The sequence below is a fragment of the Mya arenaria genome, chromosome 11 (assembly GCF_026914265.1).
Source record: "Mya arenaria isolate MELC-2E11 chromosome 11, ASM2691426v1".
Taxonomy (NCBI): domain Eukaryota; kingdom Metazoa; phylum Mollusca; class Bivalvia; order Myida; family Myidae; genus Mya; species Mya arenaria.
Window position 1 is genome coordinate 24,707,576 of NC_069132.1, and position 23,384 is coordinate 24,730,959.

A 23,384-nucleotide genomic window follows, 5' to 3' on the forward strand; every position below is an offset into this window, starting at 1 on the left:
AATGGTAATTCTTTTAAGCTTGAATCATGTATATAATTTTTCAATAAAATACAAAAACATAACTAAACTAAATCAGGGGATGATTCAATTTTGCAACACGTGAAATAACTCTCACCATAATCCTTCATGTCTTTCATCCCGTTCTGAACCTCTCTCACATCGCGGAAGAAATCTCGCAGAGCCATTGCAAACTCGAGGTCCAGTGTCCCGGTTTGCGAGTCACTCTCGACCCCGTTCAGCGGCGCGTGGGTAGCACTGGCTTTAACTGCGGACATCATGCGTTCGCGACTAGCTTTTTTCTGCTGTGGTGGAGCTGCTATGAAATAGAACCATACGTAATGCTTATATAGAGAGAGAAAGAACAGTATATTTCATAAATATATATTCAGAAATTTTAGAACCCATATAGATCATCCTAAATACCAACTAACGTAGCACTGTGTAGCAAAGAGGGGTACAATGAAACAGGCTTCGTGACATTTAAATTTCGTTAAGCGTTTTATTTCAGAAATATTTTATAAAAAATACTGAACGGACGTAATTAAAGGTATCTGACTGTGCCTGTTTATTGACAGTTATGCTTATTGTATCACTGTCCGCACCAGCAGAATTAACCGAGGAAACTCTAGGGACAAGCCCAGGAGCCAATACACTAACGATGACCTTGCTCGGTGGGACGATGTTCCATCACCTGGCTGCTCGGCTCGTTTTTCTAGTTTTTATTGTATTATTGAGACTCCTCTCACAATTAATGTTTGGCAATATGTTTACATGTATCTACTCACTTTTTGTCTTCATATCGATACGCTTCAGTCTGTCCTCCGTCTTCATGAGCGACTGTTTCAACCGGAAGTTGTCTTTGCGCACCTGCTCATAATCTCCACGCAGCGTCTCCAGCTCATTTTCCTATGTACATTAACTGTGAATGTAAGCTGTTGTTGTTGTTTTGTTTTTATATAACTACGTAATAACTAACATTATCATATTTTTTAGAAAATCAATCAGACAGATTGTGTACTCTATATTCAGTATGAATATATTGCTTTTATTTTAAAAAGATTGTGACAGAGAAAATGACAAGAAACTTCCTCGAATAAAAAGGTACTGCAGGCCTATAATTCGACATTTAAAAAGTGTTACGGAGACACAGCTGAATGTTATTGTTATGATATGATTTTCATTGTCCAGGAAACTTACATAAATATATAATAAACATAGTTAACTAAAAATAGTTTTCATAACTACAAGAGAAACATCTATGTTAAGCAAAAGTGTATGGAGATAAAAAAAAAAGCATAACTTAAATGTTACTAAAAATATATAATAAAATGGAAAGGCAGGTACAAAACGTTAGTAGAAACAAACTATAAGTAAAAGTAAATACAAGATTTCATCAAGCTAATGTGAACAGGTTTAGTAGCCAAACATGCATAATCATGCTAACAGTGGGAAAGTCTATTAACACAATAGGTTGTTGCGGTTGTTGTTTTTTGGGGGAGGGGTTAATTTATTTTCAATACAACGCATGCTTTGTCATCGCCAGCATGGACAGGCCGACGATGTTGCTTTGTAACCACACCTGGACAAAAATACTAGGGGTTTAGCTAGAGCGTTATGGGAGGGTTCGATTTTAAATGTTGACTTTTTGGAAGCACCCTTCTGTCCTGAAAGAGACCAGAGTGTGCACCCTCCTGCCTTCAAAGAATTAAATGTTAAGATCATCAAATACTCTTTTGTTTTGAGTCAACTTGAACATATGACTATGAATTCAAACAAACTTTTCATATTTGTTGAAATGTAATTTTACTTCAAATAAGCACCATTTCTAATATTTCTTCTGTGCGATTCATAATGCTCTCATTATTCTCTGCCCGATACAATGTGCCCTTTTGTCCCTTTTCTGTCTTGGCTAAAACCCTACCAGTGTATGTATACCACGTGATGAATTACGTCACAAATGCTACGTCGGAAGGCAATATTTTGCTTCAAATGAAGACTAAACAAAGATAACTTTTCTTCTTCTTGTCCATTTTAAATGAAACAAATGGCAGTCTATGCTGCTTACAGACCACCGCCTTTGTTTTCTTACCGGAGTAGTATGATTAGGTGATGAGTTTCCACAAACACTTCGACAAACCTCTTTCCAAAATAATGTTTTGACTGTGCTACATCAGGTGGCGGTTTTGTGAAAAGGTTTGTCGAAATGTTTGAAGAAACTTAACTCTCAATCAAACTCTAGTAAAATACTGAAGGCAGGGCTATGTTAGCGGCGAAGACCGCGCCATGCTTCATTTAATACGATGAATAAAGTGATCTTTGGTTAGAGTCTTCGTTTGAAGCAAAATATTGCCTTCCGACGTAACATTTATGACGTAATTTATCACGTGCTATACACACACTGCCTACTGTAGATACGAAATCATGCGAAACATGCACTTGAATTTACAACATGTTAGGTGGTTACAAAGGTAAGGGGGAAATTATATGTGAATACAACTATACGGGGTGCAATGACTCACTCTAGACTTCAGTTGGTCAAGAACGTCGTTTGTAGAATCCTGTATCAGTATCAAGATTAAAGAAATGTAAGATCATTGTGGCATATTTTCTAAGAAAGAAACAAGCAAATGTCTAACTAGCAGTAGAAACCGTCGCTTTAATTATTTTTTATAATACAGACATTTAATTTATCGAAATTTAATACTGATTATTATAACAGGAAGCAGCTATCATACGTACTGACGGTTTTAGAGTTTGGGTCTCTTTCTGTAAATTTCATCAAGCAATATATTAATAACTCTAGGATTCAATACAGTACAAGTTAAGATTTGATGAGAAATTATTATTGACTAATATTTAACGGAGATTATGATGTGTGATATATTCGGAATAACGACCCTTCGGTAACACATAATACAACAAAAAACAGATGCATCGAGATCATTCACTGTAATACAAAATACATTAAGACAAATCACGCGAAAAGTACCCGTTATAAGTAATACTTAAATCATTTTTTTCAGATTAAAACTATTATATGTGACGTCGTAAGCAAGTCCTGTGGGTAAAAAAAGTGGCATTTTAAAAGATTTCAGGTACTAATAAGCAATCATAATATTTTTAATAAATATACAATTGAAACTCGCTATGTCGAATCCGTTGCGACCTCGGGAAATACTTCGAGATAACGAACATTCGAAATACCCAAATTGAAAAGGAGTATAACTTAACCAAATACATCGACGAAAGTTCAACATAACCAGAACATCAACATAACAGAGTTCGACATAGCGACCTCCGACTGTATATATTTTTGAAAACTTTTTTCTCTAAATTCACTTTATGTAATCATATCACTTAAAGTTCTTGTTTTCTTGTTAACGTGAATGCCTCCACAAGACGACGTGACATAAATAAATATATCATTTCCATAAAGTGTACTTACGTGATCCACTCCGTTATTTATTGCACTGACATGAAGCTGTTGATCTTCATTAACTGTAAGATAATTAAGTTTAATGTACTGATCAATCTTATGAAATTTTACTCGGAATGATTAATACTGTTCATAAATACATCACGACCAACGCGCTGTATGATGGGCTGTAAAGTTTTTCCTGAGCTATTAAATTTACATTGTGCTACTTTTAAAAATTGTTAACGTCTTAAAAGTATCTACGTTACCGTACTTAAATTGAATTAATGTCATGGTAATTAAGCGTTAATGCTATACAATGCACGTATACGTCTTGCTCAGTGCAGTTGGAAATTAACAAAGACGTGTTTATACCAATGAACACGTATCTCATATAATTTCAGGTACAAACATAATAATGCGAACAGAGCTACAGGAACAACTACAGTTGCCAAAACTTCTACTTTCCTCTAGCCAGAAAAAGTCAAACCAAACAAAGAGCATATAAGACAACACCCTACATGATAATCGCCCTTGCTTGTAACTGGCTGAGATTCCAGTTACATTCATGCATACCGGTAACTCCAACTGTAATATAGAACTTAAGGTATCTTTGGTTGGTTAAGCTGGAAAATCATGTTCATATCTCGCCTATTTTTTTCCAGTTGCTTACACATATCTGCAACTCCCTATTTCTCGAATCATATTTTCCTTATAACAGGATCAAGCTCATCACGCTATTTTTGATTTACTATAAGTTGTGAGGCTTGTAAAGGTAATAATATTTGATATATATTGGTCTCACCAATAATATACCACGGGTCAGATAGTCTAGCCCATTAACAGTTTAGTCCTGCTCTTGTAGATGTTCAAATCAGATTTTAATAAATGAACTCATTCCAAATATCGCCAACCCTATGTGCACCGAATTTCCTATAACCCACCTTGTTTCCCCCACAGTTCTAACACCAGCGAGTTTGTCTGCAGGTAGTCCAGAATTTTCTGTGTTATGGCCTTGTACGTATACTGTTGTTTGAAATCGAACTCTACGAAGCTCTTGTGATAGACGGATTTCGTTCGTGCAGACTTCTGGAAAGGCATTGTGAACCTGGAAGAATGCAAAGTACGTTGAGACAAGAAATTCGTCAGTAGCACAAACTGTTCATTGGCATTGATATTTGCAACAAAGCCCGCCCTCCGAAGCACTTTCATATCACTTATAAAACTCATTCTAGCTGAATATTTGTCAATATAATTGGTACATCGAAACAAGAGATTGATATAATATAAGTCTATAGCAATTGGAGAAACGGTGTTAATACTCTATTTGTCCTTATAGAGAGACTTTACAACCATTTCCATTATGCTATCATGAATTATGATGTTCTTAATATTGAACACCGTAAAGCAATATCAGTATAACAGAGGAATAGAAACATATGTTTGACCATTATTGACCACCATTACTCACATCGTTTAAGTAATTACTAATTACACATAGAAACTACAGGGGCAAGCCAAGTAGTCGAACATTCAAAACAAAACTCTGTTAAAATGTACATGGTTAAGGCCCAACACTGAACGAGGGACAGGAAAAGCCATTTAACAACACAAACAGAGACTACACGTGTATTAAGCTTTTTTATTGATAAATGCTGGTATTGACTCCTTGGGTCAACGAACATTTTAAATCAGACTTGTAATACTTTACCTGCACTCCACCCCTCTAGACGCGTCTTCATTTATCCATCTCACACTCATGCATTGCGGAATCTGGCACATGAAATTAAGCGATTTTCCCAACAAGTCTATGGGCTCGAGAATTATATCGTCCTCGATTATCTTCCCTTTCTCGTTGCATGGTAACAATTGCACGTGCACGACTGCCTCCTCCTTTCCGTGGTAGTTATGCACGGTGAAGTGTTCATCCACCTCTGCACAATAGCTGATACTTTGTAGCATGATATGGCAACTGCAAATATACATTTCAGACAGTCATAAGCCAGGAATATATACATGAAGACGTTTGGAATCTAACATGCTAGAACCCAATGATATGTATAACCTTTAATTTGTGGTCACTGATGTAAAGGTTCTAATGACCTGCCAAATTAGAAAACAAACAAATACGTATTGGTGAAATGATTGCATTTTCTCTGTGAAATATTTTGATCCACTAGTTGAACCGCTGGTAAATGGGCCAAAAACTTTAGTCCCTACTGTTTGACCACTTTTAAATGGCTCAAACACCATGGTCCCGACTGTTTGACCACTTTTAAATGGCTCAAACACCATTGCCCCTACTGTTTGGCCACTTTTAAATGGCTATAACACCATTGTCCCGAATGTTTGACCACTGTTAAATGGCACAAACACCATTGTCCCGACTGTTTGACCACTAGTAAGTGGCTCAAACACCATGGTCCCGACTGTTTGACCACTTTTAAATGGCTCAAACACCATGGTCCCGACTGTTTGACCACTTTTAAATGGCTCAAACACCATGGTCCCGACTGTTTACCACTTTTAAATAGCCCAAACACCATTGTCCCGACTGTTTGGCCACTTTTAAATTGCTCAAACACCATTGTCCCGACTGTTTGACCACTTTTAAATGGCTCAAACACCATTGTCCCGACTGTTTGACCACTTTTAAATGGCTCAAACACCATGGTCCCGACTGTTTGACCACTTTTAAATGGCTCAAACACCATTGTCCCTACCGTTTGGCCACTTTTAAATGGCTCAAACACCATTGTCCTGACTGTTTGACCACTTTTAAATGGCTCAAGCACCATTGTCCCTACTGTTTGGTCACTTTTAAATGGCTCAAACACCATTGTCCCTACTGTTTGGCCACTAGTAAATGGCTCAAACACCATTGTCCCGACCGTTAGACCACTAGTAAATGGCTCAAACACCATTGTCCTCATACACCATTGTCCCTACTGTTAGACCACTAGTAAATGGCTCAAACACCATTGTCCCTACTGTTTGACCACTAGTAAATAGCTCAAACACCATTGTCCCGACTGTTTGGCCACTAGTAAATGGCTCATACACCATTGTCCCGACTGTTTGACCACTAGGTAATGGCTCAAACACCATGGCCCCGACTGTTTGACCACTAGGTAATGGCTCAAACACCATGGCCCCGACTGTTTGACCACTAGTAAATGGCTCATACACCATGGTCCCGACTGTTTGACCACTAGTAAATGGCTCATACACCATGGTCCCGACTGTTTGACCACTAGTTAATGGCTCAAACACCATGGTCCCGACTGTTTGACCACTATTTAATGGCTCAAACACCATGGTCCCGACTGTTTGACCACTAGTAAATGGCTCAAACACCATGGCCCCGACTGTTTGACCACTAGTTAATGGCTCAAACACCATGGCCCCGACCGTTTGACCACTAGTAAATGGCTCAAACACCATTGTCCCGACTGTTTGACCACTTTTAAATGGCTCAAACACCATTGTCCCTACTGTTTGACCACTTTTAAATGGCTCAAACACCATTGTCCCTACTGTTTGACCACTTTTAAATGGCTCAAACACCATGGCCCCGACTGTTTGGCCACTAGAAAATGGCTCAAACACCATGGCCCCGACTGTTTGACCACTAGTAAATGGCTCAAACACCATGGCCCCGACTGTTTGACCACTAGTAAATGGCTCAAACACCATTGTCCCGACTGTTTGACCACTAGTAAATGGCTCAAACACCATTGTCCCGACTGTTTGACCACTAGTAAATGGCTCAAACACCATTGTCCCTATTGTTTGACCACTAGTAAATGGCTCAAACACCATGGCCCCGACTGTTTGACCACTAGTAAATGGCTCAAACACCATGGCCCCGACTGTTTGACCACTAGTAAGAGTTCTTACCTGCCAAGGAAGACGTCTTCCACTGGATCCCAGAAGGGGTCCTTATCCCGGGTTAGGATTGTGCTCTCTCCGTCCAGGGATTTGTGGTAGAGCTCATCCATCAGGTCCTTCCGGTTGTAAAATTTGCTCGCTGACCAGATCCACACCTGGAAAGGTCCGAAATAAAACGTGGGTGGCTGGAAGACTATGGAATATTAAGTGTGGTGGTTTTATCTCTCGTACTCGGCTTTTGACCGATGCAAACGTTTTACTTAAATAAGTGCTTTGCATACAGAGGGGTTAAATTAATTAACAATGTAAGAAAAATATGGTATTATATATATATATATAATATGTATACAGCCTTCCACAAAAGTACGATCCATGTATTTATATTTACGTTTTATAGCATAGTTTTGTTTTGGCTTTAATTGTATAACATATGTATACTAAGGTGTTTTAAAAAACAATTTGTAAATGGGCGTATTATTATAAGTCGTACTTGTTGTTTACATCAGTGTATTAATGAAGGAGGGCAAAACGTTCAGGGAGTGTTCTTAATTGCGCAGGCTCGTGTTGTTTTTTTTTCGATATAAACTACTGCACCTTTAGCGTAGATGTTGCTGAAAGCTATCTTGCATTAAGTTTTTAATTAAGGTTGAGCGTGTTTTTACATTTTTTATTATAATGTATGACAACGAGTAGCCAATTAATTTTGCGAATATCAAATAATGTTCCAACACTTAAACAAGAGGGCCTATATCGCGCACCTGAGTAAAACTTTGTGCTATATACTTGTTGGTAATTAAAAGGCAATAACAGAGATTTGGCTTCTATGGTGTATTTTCTCACCAAATTGTGTGATGATTAGACAAATGCTTAAAACGTTATTGATAGGACAAGAGCAATTTTGGGTAATTTCTATAATTAAAGAACAATAACTCTCGGATAACTACAGCAATTATCAAACACGTTCATACGCATTCTGACCAAATTTGGTCACGATTGGACAAATGGGTTCAAAAGTAATTGATCGGACTACATACTTGATGGTGCCTGTCTGCCCTTCCATACACCATAGGTGGAACTATTATATGTCCAGTTTTTTTTAAACAGGCGTGTAAAAATATGACAAATATGTATTTGTTTTTAAAAAAAATACAAAGGGCAATAACTCTTACAATATTTAGGTTGGATTTATATTGCTCGTCACAAAAAAAACAATAAAATAACAATAAAAAAGATGACCCATATTCGAACTTGACTTAAAAATTATCAAAACAACCTTTCTAATAAATTTCCAGGATATTTGTACTGAAAATGTTACCTCTAGAGAGTTAACAAAAAAATTCTATATTTGGGCTCTGTGACCTAGTTTTTGACCAAAAATGACTCATATTCGAACATGAGCTAGAAATCAACGAAACAACATTTCTGACAAAATTCCAGGAAATTTGGGCTGAATGTGTTACCTCTAGATTGTTAACAAGGTTTTTCCATATTTGAGCTCTGTGACCTAGTGTTTGACCCCAGACAACCCATATTCGAACTTAAGCTAGAAATCATCGAAACAACATTTCTGACAAATTTCCAGGATATTTGGGCTGAAAATGTTACCTCGAGAGTGTTAACAAGGTTTTTCCATATTTGGGTTCTGTGGCCTAGTTTCTGATCTCCAGATGACCCATATTCGAACATGAGTTAGAAATCATCGAAACATCCTTTGTAACATATTTCCAGGATATTTGGGCTGAAATTGTTACCTCTGGAGTGTTAACAAGGTTTTTCCATATTTGGGCTCTGTGACCTATTTTTTGACCCCAGATGACCCATATTCGAACAAGAGCCCGAAATCATCGAAACAATCTATCGGACAAATTTCCATATATTTGGGCTGAAAATGTTACCTCTAGAGTTTTTACAAGGTTTTTCCATATTTGGGCTCTGTGACCTAGTTTTTGACCCCCCCCCCCAGATGATCCATATTCGAACTTGACCTAGAAATCATCGAAACAACCTTTCTGACAAAGTTCCAGGATATTCTGATAAAGTTGCCTCTAGAGTGTTAACAAGATTTTTCTATTTTTGGGTCATGTGACCTAGTTTTTCATCCCAGATGACCCATATTCGACTCGTCCGAGTAATTACTGGAACTAACATCCTGACCAAGTTTCGTGACAATTGAGGCAAAAATAAGACCACTAGAGTGTTAACAAACAGAGTGTTGAAGGACGACAGACGACAGACGACGGACGAGGACATTCATCGATCCTTATAGCTCGCCCTCAGCCTACGGCTAATGTGAGCTAAAAACTACTCCATTGCTTATTGAAAACGAATTATATTAGCGAAACATTGATCATACCTTTTTGGTTTTGTTGTTTGTGACCTTGACCATGACCTCCTTTCCAGGGGCCGTGCCTTTGGGGTCATGACTTGACTCACTCCGAACAAGGGGCTCAAACTTTGTAAACTGTGGTAAAATAATATGTACGTTTTTAGTTTACATAAATGTAAGCGTTTTTCTCATAGCGAAATGTTTTGAGTCAATGTGTATGAACAGCGAAGCATCTATACACTAAGTACTACTATGGAAGGTTTATGATGTTTGTTTAAATGCATCTATACTTCGATATGTATATGTATGTGGAGACCAGGAGATTTTGAAAAATATCCTTTAACTCATTCTGAATCATTCGATTGTGAAATCTTAACCTACCCGTTTCAACTCTTCACTGACTGCATTAGCCTCGGCAATTTTGGGCATCAAATTAACAAACTCCTGAAATAGGATTCTATTGGCTACATCATGTACGGGGTGGTCCGACCTCGGCGTTGCTATGTCAACGGACACACCATCGTGCTCGGCAAGTTCCGTCATCAAGTAATCGTAATCGTAGGTAGTGACGTCATCTTTGCGTTCCCTCGGATAGCCAATATACAGGAACAAACTACCAGACCCAATTTTCAAACGGTCCTGTAAATAGGGGTAGGAAAAGGGTTAATAAAACATAATTTATACCTTTCAAGTAAACTCATCAGTTTGAAAACACTTCCATAGTATTTATCGTTATTTTTTTTTAAATATGGTTTTAACTTACAGAACTAAACAATTTAAATTAGCTTGTACTTTTTTATGACAAAGTATACACATTTCAAGTTACCGTAACAAGTGTTTTGTTCGATTCTACATAATTCTATAATTAACAAATAAAAAGCAAAAACATTCATGACAACCTATCATCCATTTAAAGTTTATTCAAGGATTGTTCGCATTTCCTCGTATGATGAATAAACACGCTTTACGACACGCTTTAGAAGCACGCTTGGAGAAATTGCTAGCGTGTCCTACATGAGCAAACGAAACAATATGATTGATCCCTATATTTTAATTTCAAACATTAAATCATGTTTGAAAATTAGCATCATCTTTGCAACTGAGTATGTATTTATATGACGTCACGCCAATTAAAGTACAGTGCTGATATAAACAACAATGCCATAAACCCTTGCGGTTAATAGAATTCGAACGTCAAGCTTTCTTTATGCAATAGATTAGTTGAATGTCAACATTTCATGTACGAACAGTCATCACCTGGTGCTGAATACGTGAACGTTCACGGACCCGAATGCCGTTGACACATACGACAGCTGCGGGGGAGTTAGGCGTTAGGAAAGCGGCCGTGCCGTCCGTCTCAATCTCCACGTGCTTTGGCTGGATGCTGCATGATGTGACAGGATATAATAGTAGGTGGTTATTGGACTTGTTATTATAATAATATCATATACATATGCTATGCATACAAGCCTCCCAATTTCATCCTCGATTTTGAAACAAATTGGCCAAAAACAAATTTTGATAAATGTAGTATTAATGTTGTTTTTTTCTAGAAATACGGTGTTAACATATGTTATAATAGTTTTCTGCTCCTCTTTATGTTTTTGTTATATAAAAAAAGAACCAGCAATATGGCTGATGTTTTGAATCAGATTCGTGACGTAATGATGTCAAAACCGTACCCAAGCCCTCTTAGTTGTATTGCATTGTCTCCCGGTCCTTGTCTGCCAATCACCGTACACCCTATAAACAGTTATTCACATAGAGATGGTTTATATGTCCATGGTGGAGGTTAGTTTAAATGTTAATTGAGGTAATTTTATTACTGTTATAAGAAATATAAGATAGTTTAAAATAGGTTTGTATTACTAAACAACATGCTAAATCCTCGTTATAGTTTCTTCTTTTTATGTGTTGCTTATATATTGATTAAATGTGACGATGTATTGTAATGTTGATTATTTGCATTATGTTAATTATGTAAAGATAAGATTTACTATGTAAAAGTCATAAATAAAAACCTCTTCAAGGGAAATCTCTTGGATTCACATTCTATAATGTGTTTTTCTGATAAACGCATTTTATCAAACAATTCGCGTACAGTAACAGCAAACGTAATCCTCATTTAATCTAAGTTTCTATGACATTGACTGAGAACAGTTCACGCATCTATCTCGCATCTAATTACCCTTTTTTAATATATGTTTTATGACTCCGGAAAGTTGAGGGTCTTCGTTCACGTTCGTGATATATGGCAAGTGTTTCCATTCCGCGTCTTCCTCACGTGCATCTGTCACGTGCGAGCGTTCCCAATTTTGTCTGTAATGAAAAATGATGTTAGTGTGATGTTAGTATGGTCATTTTGCTACAAACCAGCACACAAACAATGACAGCATATCCATTTCAAAATGCCATAAAAAAGAAAATAATAAACGAAATAGTAGTCCATTATAAATTAATAGTGTGGGTTATAACTTATAACAAAAGATAATGAAATATCTCTAACTAAAAATAATTGTGTTTTTGAATCGTGATTTGTTCTGAACGGGTAAAATGGTCTTCCAAATGAGACACACCTTTAACAAACGTTTGTCAACCCTTCATATGGTTTCGTAGCTCTATACCCTCAACTAAACAACCATAATTTGAGTCACAAATAACTTCGTCTAGGAGCAGTTCTATTATCTGTTCCAAATCGACGTCATTTAAGACGCGTGATTTACCTACAAAACCGCATGCATCCTAACCAATGCATTAACCAGAGCGTTTAATCTCTCCTTGTTCCGTCTGAGTCTCTTTTCCCAGGTTATCTTTTAATAGAAGGGCAGGTTAAGACAAAAAAATAATGTTTCTGTTCCGAAAGGTGGCGATCACAGTTGCATGCAAATTGATACAATATGATAAAATTTCTCATGTGTTTTTTATCTGTATAAATCAAAGCAACACAGCCCATAAACAAACACTAGACCCTGCATTTTCCCACAGAATGACAACCGCTTGGCATTGAGTATTTCCAAAGGAAAATGATTTACCCCTACCTGGCTTGTTCAAGTCTCTGTTCCCAGGACATCTGCATGTCCACCATCTTCCGCTGGTTGTCCTCTAGCATCTGTTGGATATCTGCAAACATGCAAGCAAGTCATTTGTAAACATACAAGCACGTCATTTGTAAACATGCATGTAAGTCATTTGTAAACATGCAAGCAAGTCATTTGTAAACATGCATGTAAGTCATTTGTAAACATACAAGCACGTCATTTGTAAACATGCATGTAAGTCATTTGTAAACATGCAAGTAAGTCATTTGTAAACATACAAGCACGTCATTTGTAAACATGCATGTAAGTCATTTGTAAACATGCAAGCAAGTCATTTGTAAACATGCATGTAAGTCATTTGTAAACATACAAGCAAGTCATTTGTAAACATGCATGTAAGTCATTTGTAAACATACAAGCAAGTCATTTGTAAACATGCAAATACGTCATTTGTAAACATGCAAGTAAGTCATTTGTAAACATGCAAATATGTCGTTTCGAACATAAAAACCAGCAAGTGCAAGGAATACAACTACAAATAGTTGCTATAGGTTCTAAGCTCAAAACTGAGCTAATTATTATTGTGTATATAACTGTAAAGGTACCCAGCTGAAAGTATAGTTTTTATATATTATAAACACAACTCTTAACATACAAGTAACACAAATACTATGGGAACTCAAAGTTCACTGTTGCTCATAATTCCGTTGTAATTTCGTTATTTCTAAATCAAATAACTTAATCATGACAGACTTATGTTCAGGAAATAATAAAACGAAACTAATATAATACATATTTAATATGATTGTGCGTTGTTTCAACAATACCATGTTATCATGTTGTTCACATTCATAATTTGAATGCCATTATATATATTATATATACACACAACTGTATGTGGAAATGAGGAATAAGGAAAGGAATAAGTTGAAAGAAATGACAAATGAAAGCAATCAAAAACTATACACTTTCAATTAAACTGCGCCAGCAAGTTTTTGATAAAATATAATCGAAATTAGGACATTATAAAATTATTGCACATCATAAAGTTATGCTTAAAGCCAAGCAGAGTTAAGCTGGAAATAAAGTTTTATATCGAATGAGAATATTTAATTACCAATAAAGATATTTTAAGCACCTATCAGTAAATATGAACTATAAAAAAGTACCACCAGGATACGTTTAAGAGGAATAAAATAGCTAGGTGTGGGCGTTAACCAGGACGAACAAACTTAAGATCGGCTAAGTGTGGGCGTTAACCAGGACGAACAAACTTAAGAACGTCTAAGTGTGGGCGTTAACCAGGACGAACAAACTTAAGAACGTCTAAGTGTGGGCGTTAACCAGGACGAACAAACTTAAGAACGTCTAAGTGTGGGCGTTAACCAGGACGAACAAACTTAAGAACGTCTAAGTGTGGGCGTTAACCAGGACGAACAAACTTAAGAACGGCTAAGTGTGGGCGTTAACCAGGACGAACAAACTTAAGATCGGCTAAGTGTGGGCGTTAACCAGGACGAACAAACTTAAGATCGGCTAAGTGTGGGCGTTAACCAGGACGAACAAACTTAAGAACGTCTAAGTGTGGGCGTTAACCAGGACGAACAAACTTAAGAACGTCTAAGTGTGGGCGTTTACCAGGACGAACAAACTTAAGATCGTCTAAGTGTGGGCGTTTACCAGGACGAACAAACTTAAGATCGTCTAAGTGTGGGCGTTAACCAGGACGAACAAACCTAAGAACGTCTAAGTGTGGGCGTTAACCAGGACGAACAAACTTAAGAACGTCTAAGTGTGGGCGTTAACCAGGACGAACAAACTTAAGAACGTTTAAGAGATTAAAAGGATATTATATTTATGTTAAAACAATAGAAAGTAAGGTTAATGCTTGTTGTTAAATACAAAAAGAAGTCAACATTCGATATGTATGTATACATTAGACGGTCAATCTGTAACTATCCGTTATATCGTATAGTTGGTGAAAACAGCCATGTTCAGCTTGTAAAACTCGGTCGAAAACAATTAACAATCGATAGTATTTTTGGAAAACACCTTTGGATCAGTCATTAAACATGTGTGTCCAGTAACAACTTCATGATATATCTGTGTCACGACACGTTTTACGGAAGTTTTAAAGTAACATATCTAACACCTACAACATGTTTAACCCCCAGACAGCGCATCCAAGACTACTTTTGCCCATCTACTATTGACAATCAGCAAAAAAGAGGGCTGTGCAATATGACTGTCAACATATAAATCAGTTTCGCTTTGCATGAGCCAGTGGCTGTTTTGTGACAACAAGTGTTATTTCGGAGTAAGACGTGTCATTTATTACGTTTTTTCGGGGGGAAAGTTTTGCAACATCTAGTAGAGGCTACTTAGCACTTTGCATCAGAGCTTATCAACTACCTACCGTTGTCATTTAAATCAATGCCTACATAAAACAAGAAAACAAACAATAAAGGGATGGAACTTAGGCAAACCACAACCTTTGTGTTACTGTTATAAGAGAACAAATCAAAGCATCAAAGTATTAGATTAAACATATGACATTGTGGTATGGTCATTCTAATATGTTTCCTAATGCAAATATTTGATTTGATAAACATGTATAAGTTTACTTGCTATTACATTGATCTTGCTGAATCAAATATGTCTTAGTTATATATGTTATATATAAATGTATGTTATGATACTATTGAAACTAGATGAAGTTATTTCTGAGTATTTTCCAACATGCATACGTAGGCGGAGTCTTTTACAGTACACATCTATAAGACATTCTTAATTTACAGCGCCAAACGTTTTACCCAGAAAGCACATTTACCGGAAGTATCCCCTCCCCCCTGCTTTTTCAGGACGGCCATCAACCGGGCGTTCTCCTCCTTCAGTTCCCTGATAAGGCGGTCTGTGGGGCTCTCGTTAACTGTGGCATTGTTTTGGATCTTCTTGGCTCTGGTAGGTAAAACGACATAAATATACAAATGTATACATGTTTTTGGTTTAAATATCTGATAATAACACACGTGGATGTTTGTGAGCAAGTTCAGTTGTCAATGATAACAATGATATGCATTATGTAGATAACAATTGTTTGCCTCATCGGGGGGGGGGGGGTGGCGGCAAGCATATTGGGGACCCAAGCAATTGTGTGGACATGGAGAAAATTGGCATACATAGTGTTACTCGTAGACTTGATATTGATGTCCTTGATTCCCAGACATCTATGACACAAGCGGTTTCGCCATACATTTCTGCTTGTTAAAAGTTTCAATAAGTATTTCAATGGTTCGAAGAGGATGGCCCCTGACCAATGGTCTCTTTAAAATGACGATTGGAAAAGGGGTCCCTGTTAAATAAATACACCTTCAGTTTGCTTCATGTCTTGAGCGTGCCCGTTACCTCCTTAAGGGGCAAGGCATTGACAGGGTCATAAATCTAACAACACGATTTAACCATTGAATTCTTCTGAGAGTATGAGCTCTCTTAGACGTAGTGTATAATTAGTTAAATACCTGTCGGCATATCTGAGTGTAGACAAGGTTTCGTCATAGTTGATGTCTGCAGGACTGAGAGCAGCTATCTGAAAGTATACGAACTGATTTTGAGTATAACAATAGATATGGAAAAAAACATGCATTTAATTTAGCGACCCATTGAAACGAATAAATTTCCGGGTTTTTTTCTCATCACTTGGTTGTGTCTCGTGTTGTCAGCTGAACAAACAGTACGTGCGCAATCGTCTTTGAACCTTGTTTTGTAAATAAATCATGTCCGGGGTAGGATCAACTTCATAATATGTTTTGTGGACGGTTTGGAAAAAAACACTTTAATATGGGCTTAATCTAGAAAATGGCTTAATATTAGAAAACAAGTTAAGAAACTGGCCATAAGTGTATGCTACATAATTTATACCTATTGTTAAACGTATTAAAAGGTATTTGTTAATTAAATAAATATCAAAACGAAAAAGGCACCAACGACTTGATATATTCAAACGGTTTTACATTGATTGTTTTGCCTTTATTTAATGCCTAATTCCGTTAATAATGTTTACCAAGCACTCGTGGTTCAAACCAAACTTTCAAATAAAGTAATTTTGTTTCATGATAAGACAGCATTTGTTGACACATTCCTAAGACATAGGGCAGTGGTTCAAGTTGAATTGTAAATCATACATTTTACCGTCCCAGTGTTACTTTCACGATTCAAAACGTGAACATCGTGCTCCAAACAACGATGCTTTAATACCTTTTTTATTTTTTGAAGACATTGAACATTGTTGTATCATTTAATGTTGAAGGAATTTTGGTAAAATTAGTTTAGGACTTTGTGTTTATAAAGGTGTATTAAATAAGCATTTCAAATCATTTTTAAGCATTTCAAAAACATCATTCCATGACTTTCCTATGATAAAAATGAAAGCAAGTCGTCAATAACGCGTTGGAAACACTCTGTGAAAGAAAAGAATAAAAATAAAAAAGACAGAAACTAATTGCAAATTGATTGGAAGAAACAAACAAACATAAATCACATAACTAATTTGCACAACGTCACCTGCGCAAATCCCGTGAGATTTCACGTTACATGGCCAAACTTCATATGATAGAGATGTGTTTTGTGGCAAGAATCAATCATTTATGAGTTGGGGATATATTCAATGCATAACATACTGGCAAAACCAATGTACATTGATCATGCATACCTTCTTACTTTGTTGGCTTGCTGATGATTACCAATGTGTAATAGTTTCTATGGTATGTAGTTAATATACATATATCGAGTACTTGTCATCTGTTTTACATAATTGCGCAGACCAAGGCAAATTAAGATGCCCTGTGCCAATTATTTTTACATTTTATTGGATAATGTAAATGTTCAGCAAAATAAAGAAAGCTGATCGCTATACATGAACTATGGCATTGTCCCAATTATCCCATGACAGCGCAAAACCCTTTTTGTGCGCAAATCAATTTTAAAAAAATGTAAAATTATTTGCTAGTTATAACATGCTATATATTTATTTCATGGTGAACAACTGATTTATTAGACCAATTAAAAGTGTTCATTAAAAAGCGGTATCATGATGCAACTTGACAACTCTCAACAATCAGGTGATAAATAACGACGCGTTACAGGCCCCCTGTAACAGAGGCAAAAATACGAAAACAAAGGCGAAATTCCTTACATATGTATTGCTAGCACTTCCGATGACACAAAAACCATTAATCAAATAACTGCTTTGTGCAAATATCACGTTTTTCACGGTACTCGGTTAAAAGGTGTAGTGTGTGTCAAGAATAAGTTATTTATGAAGAAGGAAATAAATTCAATAAAGTAACAATTATTTCAATGTTTAAAACTGAACCGTGCGAATGTTAACATGTTTTATGTACATCTTCTAAGCATGATGTCTAGGAATGATTACGAAGGCTATGTGAAAAAATTTGCATCACACCTCATAAAAATCGTATTCTTAATACAAGAGATGTTTGTCAAACAGTATGCCCCACTGGGCGCCATGTTGTCAGGAATATTTGGACACTTAAATGAAATGTGCATTCACCGAAACGACGGCTGATTTGTCATTGGTTGCCTTTGAGGCAGTTTTAAATAGGCAAGAATGATACAGCACAAATGTGGAAAGAATGAAGAGTGTGATGCATTCTTCAGTTAACAATCAGGCAAGCTTTTTGTTTTGAAGGTCACAGTGACCTTTGGACCTGATGAATCCAAAATCAATAGGGGTCATCTGCTTGTCACCTAAAGTTTGCGGACCAAAGACGTTAAAGGTCACTGTGATCTTGACCTTTGACCAATAGACCCTAAAATTAATAGAGTTATCAGACCATCTACTGGTCAGGTCGAACCAGGGTTCGCAAAAGTGGCGACAACTTTTCAAATTTGGCGAATTTATGGCGACAACGATTTTTTTCTAAAATATTTTCTTAAAATGACGTAAGTGGTGACCATGCGGCCTGCATGATAATCGATTCTGTTACTGTCATAAATCAAACGCATCTGCTGGTGCGACAACAAAAATTAATCCGATAATTAGGGCAAGCAGTCACGGCCCAGTCAACACCTCGCTAATTATTGCAGAATTTTATTGCTTTCACGGATAAACAATGACATCCTTTAACTGTCTCTTATTAGCAAACAATTTTAATATTTAGCTCAACAGCCTTGTTGTCGTGTTAGTTTTAAATATGCAAATCATAGAATTTTATGTTGTCGGAAAGTCACGTGATATGCAAATTTCGTAATGACGTTTACGCGCTAAAAATAGACTTGCTTTCGGTTTTGTCGCAATTTGTAATTGCTATAAATGCAGCATTCTAAGAGTTCAAAAAGAGTCAAAAAGATTAACAGAAATCAAATAAATAGGATTAAACCCCATTTGATAAGGCTTCTAATATGTTGGCTGGAGTAAAGAGTAGGTAGACAAATTTCTATTAGGAAAGTTATGGCCCTAGTTTGACAATGTATATTTCTTTGAGTTTCCATTTATTTTGAATTTATCTCATAATTTCACAAATGTATTCTTTTATTGTATGCAGGCATTAGACTGAAATCAACATATTGATGTTTATGTCACATTTTTTGCAATATTTTTTTATTTATATACTAGTCCATATACAATGAATTTTGTCAACAGAATAACAATTTGCTATTAATATCTTGTGCTTCATGTACAACAAAATGTTATGATTTGCACGACAATGTGCTAATTAAATGCAATTTAAGGCTCTTAAAATGCTTAAACCTTAACCCCCCGCGAAAAAGTGGCGACAACTTTTTAGAACCCAGGGGGAACCCTGCGAACCGTCATGTAAAGTTTAGGAATTGGTTTTACATGGGTTTTCCTAAGCCATTTCGATTTAAGATGTGAACTTTTTTACATTTTATTGGATTATATTAGGTAAATGTTCAGTAAAACAGTGAAAGCTTATCGCTATACCTTAACTATGGTATCGTTTTTGCGCAATTAAACAAATCACTTTCAAAAATGGCTTTGGTTTTTTATGTCGGTTATTGGTGCTTTATACATAAACATGCTTTTTATTTATTTCATTGCAAACAACTGATCACTTTCAAATGAAGAAAGATGTTGGAATAGAGATTAGGAACGTTTTATAAAGGTGTACTAAATTAAAAAAAAAGGCATATTAAAAAGCAGTTCCATTGTTTGACTTGTTAACTCCTAACAATCAAGTCATAAATAACGACGCATTACATGCCCCTAGTAACAGAGGAAGAAATAAAAACAATGGAGATGGTGACGCAAAAACCATAAATCACATTAGGCCACACCAAATTGATATTTCGTTCCTCGGATTTACCGCTCCTATTTTTTGAAAATGTAAAAAAAATATTTTTATTTTTTTTGTGCGCCCGCACCTCCATTTTGATCGCCAAGCAGATTTTTTTTCAGGTAATAATTTATTAAAAGGCTAAAAATAATCAAGTATAATTTTTCTACGCTAGTTTTCGTGTTTTTGTAAAGGGAAGTTACCGATGCGTAGTGTTTTTATATTGTATCTCGATCGGTTTGCATGGTTTCAATAAATTCAATCAAAATGGCGGCTTCCGGTATAAACAATGTGGCTCGAAGTTTGGAAATTAAATCTTATTTTTGACAATAAATATGTTTTGAGCATGCTTGAAGTCATTGTTGATCGTCTCATGCACTAAAGGATCATTATTTAAAGAAATCATTATGCAATAAAGCATGTGTATCTGAGACTGGTAGCGATTATATTGCGTAATTAGTGACTCGTTTTGAATGGAAATGATCAACTTAGTTCTGTACTGTTTTATTCAAGTCATAATACAAGGGACCAAAATTTTACCTCGTTACGACGATGCTGAAGATGATATGGAACATGAGTCATTGTTTGGTCCAAATTGATGTATCAAGCTCATTTTTTATCAAATTCTGACAAAACAACAGTTTTGAACAAGTATCTTTTCACAAATAGCGATATAAACACTGGTCTGGATATAACTCAACATAAATAAGCGTAAGTTTATCACCTTATATTTTGTTTTTATTTGCAGCATAATCCGGGATTGTAATGCACTTGTCAATTGTAACCACTGCCCCGCCCACCCCTCGCCCTTGTTCCAGGGTTATACGGGGACAGCAGAGGCAATTGGCTGTGTTTTTACCTTACAGGTGGCCCCGCAGTGCCTAGTGAATGTGGTTTTGTCTTCATATTGAAAATAGTCGGGAATGGGCCTCACATAGGTATTCGGGGTTGCGGGGCCATTTGGCAGGGATTTTACCAGCACTGTGTCCTTGCAGGTCGGGTATTTTACCCGGGTTTTGAGAGACCGGAAGTCAAAGTCTATTTCGGACTTGGGGGGGAGGGGGCATATACAATTGGCTGGTGCATAAAAACATCTAAATAACAAAAAAGTACTCTAAAAATATCCTTCTATTTGTTTTAATAAGCACATGTCATTGCATTTCCTGTGATAATAAAAACAAAATTTAGTCTATGTTAAATGGAGTCTGATGTTTGATGATGCCTGTGTAAGTGATCATTTTTTACAAATACAATATCAATCCTAAGTTATATCTAAATACAGTTGCATATGATGTTAAACTGATTCAAGTAGATTTATATAAGTCGTTTCAAACTTTTTACTAAAAGCAGGGTTATTTATTATTATGAATGTTCGTCATATTAAAGTACGTTTTAATTATATAAGAAATTAGATTTATCCATATAATGTTTGTACTAAACACGGATGAATAAATAGTGTGTATTCCGACATTTTCCCAATGTCCATTAGAGGTTCAGTTCAAGATGGCATTTAAATGGGTTTAAGGGCAATTATTTTGAACAATCCTTCTTATTTATATTGAATATAAGGAAAAATATATTTTTCGCTCTTCGGTTAAAATGAAAACTGACAATTTTTTTTTTTTTTTTTTTTTTTTTTCGCTCGCTCGCTCCATTTTTTTGGCAAAAATCCGAGGAACTAAACATTAATTTGGTGTGGCCTTACTGCTTTGTGCAAATATCGCGCTATTCAACGATGCTGGAGAAAAATAAATCCGTTAGAAAAGTGAAGTGTGTCAAGAATTAGTTATTTATGAGGAAGGAAATAAATTTCAATGAAATAACAATTATGTCAATGTTTAAAACCGAACCATTTAAAAATGAAGTAGATTCACAAACATCTTATCTAGGGATTTTATCTTACCATAATTGTTCTGCTGTTTCCTCCGAGCGCAGACTGAAGGAGTTTAGTGAGGACTGAATCCCGATATGGAACCAATACTTTCTTTTTCCCCATCGCCTGATCTGCTAGGGCGCTGGAAATGATGTAAAAGACTTTTATAATTAGTGGCCCTTAATATGCGTCGTCTACTGTTGCATTCGATAGTGGTCTGCAGAACTTCGGTGTGAATCGGATCGAGGCAGGGAACTAACACTTTCTTGCTATGCCAAGGAAGCTGTGGTAATGGTTGAAACATTTTGATTATTGTTTGACCGTTGCTATTTTTTTTTTATTTGATGTTATCTTCGAGAATTGGCCTGGAGTAATTTGTTGTATATGCTAACATAAATATCGTGATAATTATCATCCCACCATATTGCTGGCTATATTTCTACCTCCGAGGACAAACTGGAAATGGACCACTTCAGTAAGGACCGAGTCATTTTCTTATCCTATCTCCTGGCCTGCTTATGCCCTGTCATTCCATATTGAAACTTTCAGCTGTTGCCTTTGGTAGCTGACTGAATACCGAGAACAACGCTTGACTCTTTTATGAACATAATGTAGAACTCAATTGCTTTTGTAATTTAAAATTCAGATTTTTAAGCAAACGCTGATTTCGCTAGGCATTTTGCCGTGTAAATAGATGTTTCAGAAAATACAACTAATTTTCAACTATTCTATTTGGTCTATTCGTTCAAAGGTAGTCTTCATTATTTCAATTGAAATGAAAGCCGGGCGAGTGCTTATTAAATCTATCAATCAATTAAAACATGATTTTGCCATACGAAGCGATATCAGGTTTATTTTTTTAAACAATTGTGATGACATTTTTAATAAACACTATTTGTATTTCCTAAGAACCTTTGTGATACAGTAAGCGAAATTCGCAATAGTTCCTTGTCTATCTAATAACAAGCCTCAAATTTTCGGCAAGTTCTAAAACCTGGCCTGGCCTGCTGACTCAGCATTTTTTGTTGGACCGGGCCAGGCCAGGCCAGTATGGGAGTGATGATATTCGAGGTGGTCTAGAATATTGGTGACTCTATGTCTGTGTATACCTGATTACGTTTCCCAGCGTGGAGAGACTCTGGTTGATGGCAGACCCTTCCTTGAGGCGGTCCCCGGTGGCGCCCGTAGAGTCTGCACGCTCGGAGCCCGCCAGATCCACCAGGTTAATGTCACTGCTTCTCGTGTTGCTCTGTCCGGTCTCGTTCACCATCACCTACAAGAGGGAAATCACCAAATATTATCTTAAAAACTTGTTTCATTTCGTTGATTTCATAATGTCCATTCGTGGGAAAAAAAACGGTATTAGATGACGAATTAGGGCACAAATAATCATTACAGATAATTTGATGAGTGTGTGCAATGTTCTATTTTCTAGCGACGTTGTATGCCTTACGCTTAGTGAGTGTTCGGCTTTGGTCCTTGGAAAGATCAAGCTACTTAGTTTCAATTGTAGTATCTGTGAGTA

The 23,384-nt window shown here is 36.4% G+C and overlaps 1 protein-coding gene across 5 annotated transcripts in view; it reads right to left on the reverse strand.

The window, feature by feature from the left end:
* The window catches only part of LOC128209004 (kinesin-like protein KIF28P), a 42,414-nt gene that overhangs the window by 3,430 nt on the left and 15,600 nt on the right, over positions 1–23,384 (reverse strand). The window contains exons 6-24 of one of the 5 annotated variants that reach the window (XM_052912798.1): positions 22,969–23,132; positions 21,890–22,001; positions 16,189–16,256; positions 15,501–15,628; positions 15,087–15,107; positions 12,671–12,752; positions 11,821–11,951; positions 11,315–11,375; positions 10,890–11,016; positions 10,014–10,271; positions 9,660–9,767; positions 7,316–7,461; positions 5,127–5,387; positions 4,360–4,523; positions 3,446–3,498; positions 2,740–2,766; positions 2,520–2,558; positions 786–906; positions 116–313 (exon numbers count right to left, since the gene is read on the reverse strand). In XM_052912798.1, coding sequence (XP_052768758.1) covers positions 116–313; positions 786–906; positions 2,520–2,558; positions 2,740–2,766; positions 3,446–3,498; positions 4,360–4,523; positions 5,127–5,387; positions 7,316–7,461; positions 9,660–9,767; positions 10,014–10,271; positions 10,890–11,016; positions 11,315–11,375; positions 11,821–11,951; positions 12,671–12,752; positions 15,087–15,107; positions 15,501–15,628; positions 16,189–16,256; positions 21,890–22,001; positions 22,969–23,132 — 2,269 coding nt within the window. Of the gene's footprint in view, positions 1–115; positions 317–785; positions 907–2,519; positions 2,559–2,739; positions 2,767–3,445; positions 3,499–4,359; positions 4,524–5,126; positions 5,388–7,315; positions 7,462–9,659; positions 9,768–10,013; positions 10,272–10,889; positions 11,017–11,314; positions 11,376–11,820; positions 11,952–12,670; positions 12,753–15,086; positions 15,108–15,500; positions 15,629–16,188; positions 16,257–21,889; positions 22,002–22,968; positions 23,133–23,384 lie in introns of all 5 variants that reach the window. The other 4 variants (XM_052912797.1, XM_052912801.1, XM_052912799.1 and 1 more) reach the window with 4 other exon arrangements.